Source organism: Wolffia australiana, chromosome 8 (assembly GCF_029677425.1).
Source record: "Wolffia australiana isolate 7733 chromosome 8, ASM2967742v1".
Classification (NCBI taxonomy): Eukaryota; Viridiplantae; Streptophyta; class Magnoliopsida; order Alismatales; family Araceae; genus Wolffia; species Wolffia australiana.
In genome coordinates, this window is record NC_135842.1 from 12952867 (window position 1) to 12962500 (window position 9634).

The 9634-nt window shown below is 40.9% G+C and overlaps 1 protein-coding gene across 1 annotated transcript in view; it reads left to right on the top strand.

The window, feature by feature from the left end:
* Positions 1–4102: 4102 nt before the first annotated feature.
* LOC144706428 (TatD related DNase) overlaps positions 4103–9634 on the top strand; it is a 30141-nt gene continuing 24609 nt past the window's right edge. Inside the window, exons 1-5 of the mRNA XM_078579367.1 lie at positions 4103–4258; positions 4354–4454; positions 4534–4591; positions 5530–5573; positions 5749–5829. Coding sequence (XP_078435493.1) covers positions 4210–4258; positions 4354–4454; positions 4534–4591; positions 5530–5573; positions 5749–5829 — 333 coding nt within the window. The 5' untranslated portion in view covers positions 4103–4209. The remainder of the gene's footprint in view (positions 4259–4353; positions 4455–4533; positions 4592–5529; positions 5574–5748; positions 5830–9634) is intronic.

The following is a 9634-nucleotide window of genomic DNA, read 5'->3' on the forward strand; positions in this document are numbered from 1 at the left end:
GAAGACGGATGTCAGACGGGTAAGGATGATCCGATATCGGACGGTGTCTGATATCGGATACCGGGTATCGGACGATATCCGTCCTTTAGGTGTAGACGGATATCAAAGACGGATATCGGATGGGTAAGGATGATCCGGATATCGGATACTGGATATCGGATTTCGATTTCCAGATATCGGAATCAGTATCCGGATATTGATATCTGGTATTGACAGAAAAAATAATATTAATCATCGCATTTGATGATTTATGTACATCCAATGCCATATTCTTTTGATATATTTTCAACCTCGGTCAAAATATATACAGTGAAATATTTTTATTTTCGTCCATATGGGATAACAGGATTTGGAGTTTACATTAAACTTTGAATCCTGTTATCCCATATGGAAGAAAGTAGAAATTATGCACTGTATATATGAAACAAGGTATAATATTTATTAAACGATATAGTAACATATTAATAAAAATTCAGTATATGTTAAGCCGGTTATATGTAATATATTTAAGATATTAATAACTTGTCCAATAAATAGAGCCCGAAATTTTTATTTTCTTCCATATGGGATAAAGGATTCGGATTTTGATGTTAAACTCGGAATCCTGCTGTTATCCCACATGGGAGAAAAAAAAAGTTCGAGCTCTATATATTAAATGTGTCACTTAATAAATAAAAAGCTCCTAACTACCCTCTTCCGCATGATGATTCGTCTAACTACTGCTTAATAATGATTAAATTATATAAATTTATGCAACCCTTCTAAGTTGGATATCGGAATCCGATATCCAACACCGATATCCGATATCGTCATCCTCCCCGTGAGACAGAGGTGGACGATGACATCGAGACAGATACCGATATCGGATATCGTCACTGTAGCAACCGGTATCTGATATCATTATCTGATATCCGGATATCAGAAAAAACAAATACCAAAAAATTTATTTTCAGTATCCAGTACAGCATCCGTCCCGATACCGCAATCCGATACCGGTATCGAGACGGGCGAACACTAGTCATCACACATTTTGAGATGTATTTAGTTATCAAATTACATAGAATCCAGACCTAAAGAAAGTCAGGATAATATTTATTTCACATAGCTAAGTGTTTTGATGGAGTACATAACTCCCAAAAACCAGGCATCTACAAGATGCATATACTTCCAAAAAACTAATCATGAAAGCTTCTGCATTATATTTGTTCAGATAAAGTTCCAACCCTTACCAGGAGCATTTCTCAATCATTGTTGGGACATAATGAAAACTTCTAAATGAGATAAGGGCTTGCTTCTTGTTTTTAACAATGAACCACCCTTGGATTTTGTGTAAAAGTTGTGTTTATTGTTTATTTGCTCGTTGGGCCTTGCATTGTTAAGGACATGCATAAATCCCATTATTTTGGAGTTTGAATTAATACTCATTGAAAAATCTATATGATATTATTTTTTGTAAAAAGTAATTCAAAATAACCCATGCAAGCCATATAAGAACAAGAAGATTCTTTAGCAGGATGAACTTCTCCCGGAGGCTCCGACAAAATTCAGAGGTTTGATTTGATCTCCTTTTATGGCATCTATGTAAAGACATTTTATTTTCAAAATATAGAATCCACGGGTTTGCTCGTGTTTGATCCTTAATTTCATTTGTGTTTACTCATCTAAAAACCATGTGATTAGATTCTAATACACCTTGATCTTATGCCTCAAATTTCCTCAAAAGTCAGCTTCATATGAGTTGAATTGGATTAAAATCAAATTCCCTCAACATTCTATCTCTGTTATCAAATATAGTTAGTAGTATAAAAATGAATAAAAAAATGTTCACAATGGGTCTACATAGAGGTCTGTATATGATATCATGCTTAATCTCAGTTTTCTAAGTTTTGAAAGTCGAAAGAGATCAGACTAGCCACTGGGCGTAGATACGGTTTCCTGATCAGATACCCATGGATCACAGATAGTATCTCCCTATGGCATTTTTCCCCTGAAAGCTTCCTTCTCAATGCCTGAGCATCCATCCAATTCATTATTTTCGATACGAGCCAAAGACCAAAAAAATATTGACAAGGTTATCCAGCTTATAAAGAGGTGGCTTTTTGCTCCTGTTCCTTGTGCTTTTTTTTTTCTTTGAAAATAATATCATATGAAAAGTGTGACAAAAACCAACTCAAGATGCTTAATCAATATTTGAGAACTGTTAATAATAATTACACACATTCAATTGATTTAACTATGGTTTAGTGAGACCCCACGACTTTTAAGAGATTTCATCATACCCTTTACCATTTCATTTACTCCATCCACATATTGGCCCTCTCTTTCTCCCTCCTATTCTCTCTCCTTCTCGCTTTCTCTCTCCTACTCTCTCTATCTCTATCTTCTTCTTCCCTCTTCCTCCCTCCCTCTCTCCTTTCTCTCTATCTCTTTCTTCTTCACTCTTTCTCTCTTATAATATCTCTGTTTCTCTCTGCTTTGCTCTTTCTATCTCATAATCTCTCTATCTCTATCTTCTTCTCTCTTTCTCTCTCCTAATCTCTATATCTGTATCTTCTTCCCTCTTTCTCTCTCCTACTCTCTGTATCTCTATCTTCTACTCTCTGTATCTCTATCTTCTTCTCTCTTTCTCTCTCCAACTCTTTCTCTCTGTCTCTCTCTCTTTCTCTCCTACTCTCTCTCTCTCTCTCTCTCTCTCTTATTCTCTCTTTCTCTCTCCTACTCTCTCTATTTCTCTCTCTCTCTCTCTTATTCTCTCTTTCTCTCTCCTACTCTCTGTATCTCTATCTTCTTCTCTCTTTCTCTCTCCTACTTTCTCTCTGTCTCTCCTACTTTCTCTCTGTCTCTCCTACTCTCTCTCTCTCTCTTGTTCTCTCTTTCTCCCTCCTACTCTCTCTCTCTCTCTCTCTCTCTCTCTCTCTCTCTCTCTCTCTCTCTCTCTCTCTCTCTCTTATTCTCTCTTTCTCTCTCCTACTCTCTGTATCTCTATCTTCTTCTCTCTTTCTCTCTCCTACAGTCTCTCTGTCTCTCTCTCTCTCTCTCTCTCTCTTATTCTCTCTTTCTCTCTCCTACTCTCTGTCTCTCTCTCTTCTTCTCTCTTTCTCTCTCCTTCTCTCTCTCTCTCTCTCTCTCTCTCTCTCTCTCTCTTATTCTCTCTTTCTCTCTCCTACACTCTCTCTCTCTCTCTTTTTCTCTCTCTCTCTCTCCTACAGTCTCTCTCTCTCTCTCTCTCTCTTATTCTCTCTTTCTCTCTCCTACTCTCTGTATCTCTATCTTCTTCTCTCTTTCTCTCTCCTACAGTCTCTCTGTCTCTCTCTCTTCCTCCTACTCACTCCATCTCTCTCTCGCTTATTCTCTCTTTCTCTCTCCTACTCTCTGTATCTCTATCTTCTTCTCTCTTTCTCTCTCCTACTCTCTCTGTCTCTCTCTTTCTCTCCTACTCGCTCTCTCTCCTAGTCTTTCTATCTCTCTCTTATTCTCTCTCTATTTATCTCTTATTCTCTCTCTATCCCTCTCTTTCTCTCTCCTAATCTCTCTCTCTCTCTCTCTCTTATTCTCTCTCTATTTCTTTCTCCTGCTGTCTTTCTCTCTGCTACTCTCTCTTTATCTCTATCTTCTTCTCTTTCTCTCTCTTATTCTCTGTCTCTCTTTTTTCTTCTCTATTTCTCTCTCCTACTCTTTCTATCTCTCTTCTTCTTCTTCTTCCTCTTCTTCTTCTCTCTTTCTCTCTCCTACTCTCTTTATCTCTATCCTCTTCTCTCTTTCTCTCTCCTATTCTCTTCATCTCTATCTTCTTCTCTCTATCTCTATCTTACTCTCTCTATCTCTCTCCTAATCACTCTATCTCTCACCTAATCACTCTATCTCTCTCCTACTCTCTCTATATCTCTCCTACTCTCTCTCCTCCTATCTACTAACATGACATCTCTCTTATGGAACATTTTCAGGTTCTGTCATTATCTCTATATCTCCCGACACTGCCTTATATATATACATATACATATATTTTTTTTCTGGTCATTTTCGTTATTTTAAGACAGTAAAGGCTGTAACTGCGAATTCATTTGGGATTTAAGCTGATTTAAAAAGGTCAAATAAGCTCACTTTAAGAAGATTTTTTATACCAAATTCAAGCTTGAAAGATTTCATTTTGATCGTCTTCCTCCTCAGTCCAGATGAACTGATCCTCAGCGGATTGCAGAGTGGTCAACAATGGCATCTTCGTCTCTCCGGACGATCGACATTGCAGTCAACTTTACTGGTGATCGCTCGAAAATTGAAAAAATTGAGATTTTCTTGATTCGGCGTTCTATTTTCTGTTTATAATCTTCTCTCCGCAACCTCTCTACTCTGCAGATGGCATGTTCAAAGGGGTTTACAATGGTAAAAATTACCACGCGGGGGATGTATCGAATGTGTTGAAAAGGGCTTGGGCTGCCGGCGTAGAACGTATCATCGTGAGATTGATTCTTGGCTAGTCTTGTAGCTTGATATAATCTTTATTTGGCTGGTGTATCTGCTGAAATTGGTTTACAGGTGACGGGAGGATCACTGGAAGAATCGAAAGCAGCCCTGGAAATCGCTGAAACCGACGGTTGTAGCTCGTGCCCTTCTTCTTTTTCTTCAAATTTCGTTGTTATTCTTCGTCCCTTACTCTCCCTTTAAGCGCTTAATCTAGGGTTCGACAATGACGACTTATTCATCATCGTTATCATCATCATCATCGTCGTCGTTATCATCATCGTTTGCCATATGAATGACGATATTGTCATCATCATGGTGGCTATGTACGAATGACGATGCGGAGGAACAAATTCTTCATCGTCATTGTCATCGTCTGTGGTTATGGGATGAATGATGATGTTGGTTTCAATTCTCATCATAATCATCGTCTTTGTTTAAGATATGAATGACGATATTGTCGTCAGTGTTGTTATATTAGAATTGTGATGCAGAGGAACAGACTCATCATCCTCATCGTCATCATCGCCATTCGTACTTAGCTACCATGGGGGACAATGATGATCTCGACATTGTCATCGCCATCATCATCCTTAACATCATCCACCTTCAAACAAATGACGAGTCATCATTGTCCTATCATCCTTCTCTGGGATGATGGAAAAACTTGCTGATGCTACATGTTGAAGTTTTAGTTATCATTCTGGAGAATCGAATGGACTCAATCGATTTCTGGATTTTGGGGTTTCACTTGGATTTGATCGGTTCCTTAGCTTTTTAAATTTGTCTGTATCTCTGTCTTTATGTTGTGTCAGTCAATGGCATTATATTGTGGCATGTATTGTACTATCGGGTCATTTACTCTATCAGATCCAGGATAATGGATCTTCCCATCAGCCAGTCTACAATGTACTGATACCACGTATTTAAAACAAGTTTTCCTGAAATGAAATATGGCATTGTGTATTCTGTGATTCTTCTTCTCCTATTTAGGTTCTTTCCCATTCTTTCTCATCTGTTTGCAGTTCTTCGAGTTTTCTAATCTCTTATTAATTACTTAAAAAAGTGCAGGTCGCCTCTTCTGCACAGTTGGAGTGCACCCTACTAGGTGCAAGGTAAGAGAGGAAAGCGCTATTCGGATGACCTGCATTCGGATGTGAAGCATTCGGATGACCAGGAACTTCGTTACTTACTATTTAGTTATCCCTCGTCTCTTATCTTGTCACCATTTTGTTATTAAATTTCTCGGCTTTCTCTTACTATTTATCATTATCTATACCTGACTGTTAGGAGTTTGATGAGAGTGGAGATGCGGAAAAACACTTCCAGGCAATTGCATCATTGGCCAAAGGAGGAGTAGAGAAAGGAAAGGTTGGTTCTTCTTTGAATATTCTTATACTAACTTCCAAGTTGTGGTGAAAAATGATATCTGTTGTATCTAGGCAGTTCTGTTATTTTACCCACTGGGGGTATTTTCATCATTTTCTACTCTGCTTATATTCCTCTTTAAATAGGGCAGTCCTTTGATTGGCAGTAAATATGATATCCATTGCGACCATGCTTTAAACAGGGCAGTTCTTTAAATATGATATCCATTTCCCAGCTTTTACAAGCCTGACCTTTGCCCTCAATGAACATGCTTGGATAGTATTTATTAAGAATTTCAGAAATATAGATTGTGTCCAATTACTCAATACAAGTTGATGAATGCTTCGAGAATTGGGCAGTAAAGCGAAATCTGTGAATATTTTAAGAATATAAGTCCTCTCAAGAGTGATACCAGAATGATGAAGGCTTGAGATTGTGATCTCTGAGAGAGTGTGAAAGATAAGAATACGAAGAGAGAGAGAGAGCGCCAGATCGGCCTCTTTCGACGGGGTTGATGGTGAACCAAATCGGAACTCCCTCTTCATGATGACGGAGAATCTCCAACTTCCTCTAACTGTGACTATCTGATACAGTACAGTATCGAATGGTAAAATTCTGATAGATTGGACTTACAGTTGGATCCTCGCTCCTAGCTTCTTCTCACACAAGAACTCCTCAACTTTGTCTTCGTGCTTCTCCGCAGCCACGAACCCCTGATGAGCCTCAAGCCGAATGCAGCTGCAGCTCCTCCGAATAACCCGCTCCAAGAAAAAGCCCTGTCTCCATCTCCTTGTCTTTCCCTGTCTCCATCTCCTTTATTCATACTATTGTTTATTTCCTTCCTAAGCTAACAATCAAGAAGCAGGTAGCTAGTTTGCCAGCTCAGCGCCAGCTGGCCTGCTATCTTTCCGTCCTCGTCTCTTTCTCTTTTCATATACTCTTATTGGGATCTTATCACTGTCTTGACGGACAATCCCTCACAACTCTTCTGTCTTTATTTACAGTGAGATTCTCCTGCCCAGCCTTATTTGAGTATGACACATGTGGCTTCAGGTCGCAGCATCGCCTCCTCTTAGTTTCATGATAGGTCCTTAGAGGGAACTTATCACCAACTCAGCCAGAGGGAGGAAAAGATCCAAAAGAGGTAAAATATTCCAAAATTCCCAACCATCTAATGCTCACAAGTACCCTAAAAAGCTGGTGCATGATAGAAATCTGTTGGAGTAAGGGTTCCCCAAATAGGGAGGTACGAGTATACAGACATTAGTGCAGAACGGACCTGCAGTGTAGGGAAAAGGGAGAGAGAGAGAAGGAAAGATTGAACTTGGAGCGCCCATTGCCGAGATGCAGCCAATCTCCTAAGGATTGTTAGGGGGTGGGGAGAAGAAAACAGAAGTTGTGGGTTCTTGTATCTCCTTCTCCAGCAATGCCCTTCCCGCCTCCTACCTCCCCCCGACAATGATCTTTCCGGCACTCCCCCTCGCCCTCTGACTTCCTGGCGATGGTCGGACCATCGGTATTCCTCCCCTATTCTGACCTTCTCGGATAAGAACCCTGAGTTTCTTATCATGCAAGGAATCTGACATGAAACTCTGGATGCCATGTGGAAGGTGAAACTGGAAAACATGGGGTCTCCTCTTACGTGCTTAAACATGCACACATTAGGGAACGAGGGTGTTAAAAGGAGGTCTAGGGCAAGGGGTGTAGTCCTGTGGTTAGGCTATGCATCAGCACGATCCCTCGTGGCTGTGCTCCTTCCTGCCTGTCTGGTGGACCACCCGTAGGTTAGGGTTGAGGAAAAGACAACACACACATTTTACTCACATTGTCTCCCCCATATTTATGGGATTATGATACGATCCTCTACCCCAAAGGGTATCTTAGGAATTTAGCCCACTAGGGGCATTTTAGTAATTTGATGTTTAGGGTAGATTGCTTACGTTCCTTATAAATAGGTGTAACCCTCCATTGAGGAGGGCAGTCAAGACTTATGGTAAGATCGGCCTCTTGGCTCACTATCTCGATCCTCTTCTTCTCGGTCCCATCCCCTTGACCGTCCAGCGATCCCCGACCCCCGTAGTCGTCTCACCGGATCTTCAGCCGGCTCCCCTCCAATCCGATCCCTACCCTTGCCGTTTGGTTCCCTTCTAGTCTCCAGCGATCCTCGTCCCCGCGATCGTCAACCCTTCACCGCGTCATCAGGCGGCTCGTCCTCGGTCGATCCCTGTCCCCATCTGTTCGACCTCTCTCTTCATTCCCGTTTCGACTCTCCTACCCCGGGAACGTCTATCTCGCCTCATCCTCCAACCTCCTCCCGATACGAACCTAGATCAAGGTTCGTATCAGATTACTAGTGGGCCTGACTAATAATGTGCCTAGAATGTTTAAGAAATGACTGGGTCACATAACTGTAGAGAGAAAAATAATAAAATAGAATCTCTCCAGCTTACACCCCCTTGAGCTTGTGAATAGATACTTTGGACTCCCAGCTTGCTTAGTGACCAGTTAAAGGGTAAGCTTGGTACACCCATAGTGAGTATGTCTGTCATATGGTCTAAGAATTTCATGTACTCCATCTGAATTTTCCTCTGATCAATCTTCTCCCTGATGAAATGTCCATCAATGTCCAATTTTTTTGTCCTGTCATGTTGTACATGATTACTGGCAGTATCAGTTGCTGACTTGCTGCCATAGTATAGAACTGTTGGTTTCTCTTTTTTTATTCCGAGCACTTCATATAAATTCATGACTCACAAGGCTTTGCAAATGCCCTTGTCTAGTGAGCTGAACTCAACCTCTGCACTTGACCTGGCCACTACTGGCTATTTCTTGCTTCTTCAGGTAATTAAATTACCTTCCAGAAATGAAGAAATACCCTGTAGTGGATATCCTATCCATCAAAGAGCCACCATAATCTGCACCTGCATTTATCGCTTCATCAGTACCCTAGTGCTAACTAGTTAAAATACCATGGCCTGTAGTCACGTCATGCCAATACCTTACGTGCAGTTTTTAAATGAGACTCTCTCAGACTCTGTGGCGCAGCCTTAGCACAGGAACGGTGTAGGAACACGACTTGAGTCCACAAGTCTTGCTCTACTTGAAGTAGCTAGGTCCTGAATCCACAGAACTAGCTTCTCCAACCCTTGAGTCCACAAGGGGTTGTACTTGAATCCACAAGCACACAAGCACTCTAACAAAGAGAACACTCAGAAGGGAGAAACAACAGTTTCAACAAGACATTAGATTTCAATAATGCCTCAGTCAGGGGTACATGGGGGCCTTATATAGGCCACAAGGAGTGCAGGGTCGTTCATAATGACTGTACCCATGACAAGACAAGTCAAAACATTAAGAAAACAAATCTGACAAGCTAAAACAGAACATAAGCAGGTTGTCAGGGCTGAGCAGAGATATCCTGCAGATTCTGGGGCCTGTAGAAGCTGTCAGGAGATATTTGTGTGGCTCAAGAAGATCCTGATGGGACAAAACAGAAGATTTGCAGATCTGACAAGTTAGAGCAGAGATTCTGGCAGAAGAAGAATCTGGCAGAGGATTCAGTCAGAAGATCTTGTCAGAGATACTCCTGTCAGAAGATCTTGTCAGAGAAAATCCTGTCAGAGGATTTTGAGGGGCTCTAGGTATATTTCTGCAGATTCTGTCAGTTCTAGAAGAATCTCCTTCTTGGGCCACAGCTTGCTAATGGGCCTCAGAAAATGGGCTTCTAGGCTACATCACTCTGCATGAGAAAAAGTCCAACTGCAAATGCTATGCCCGGCAATGTATGATTTAAGTAAATGAGTCTTCC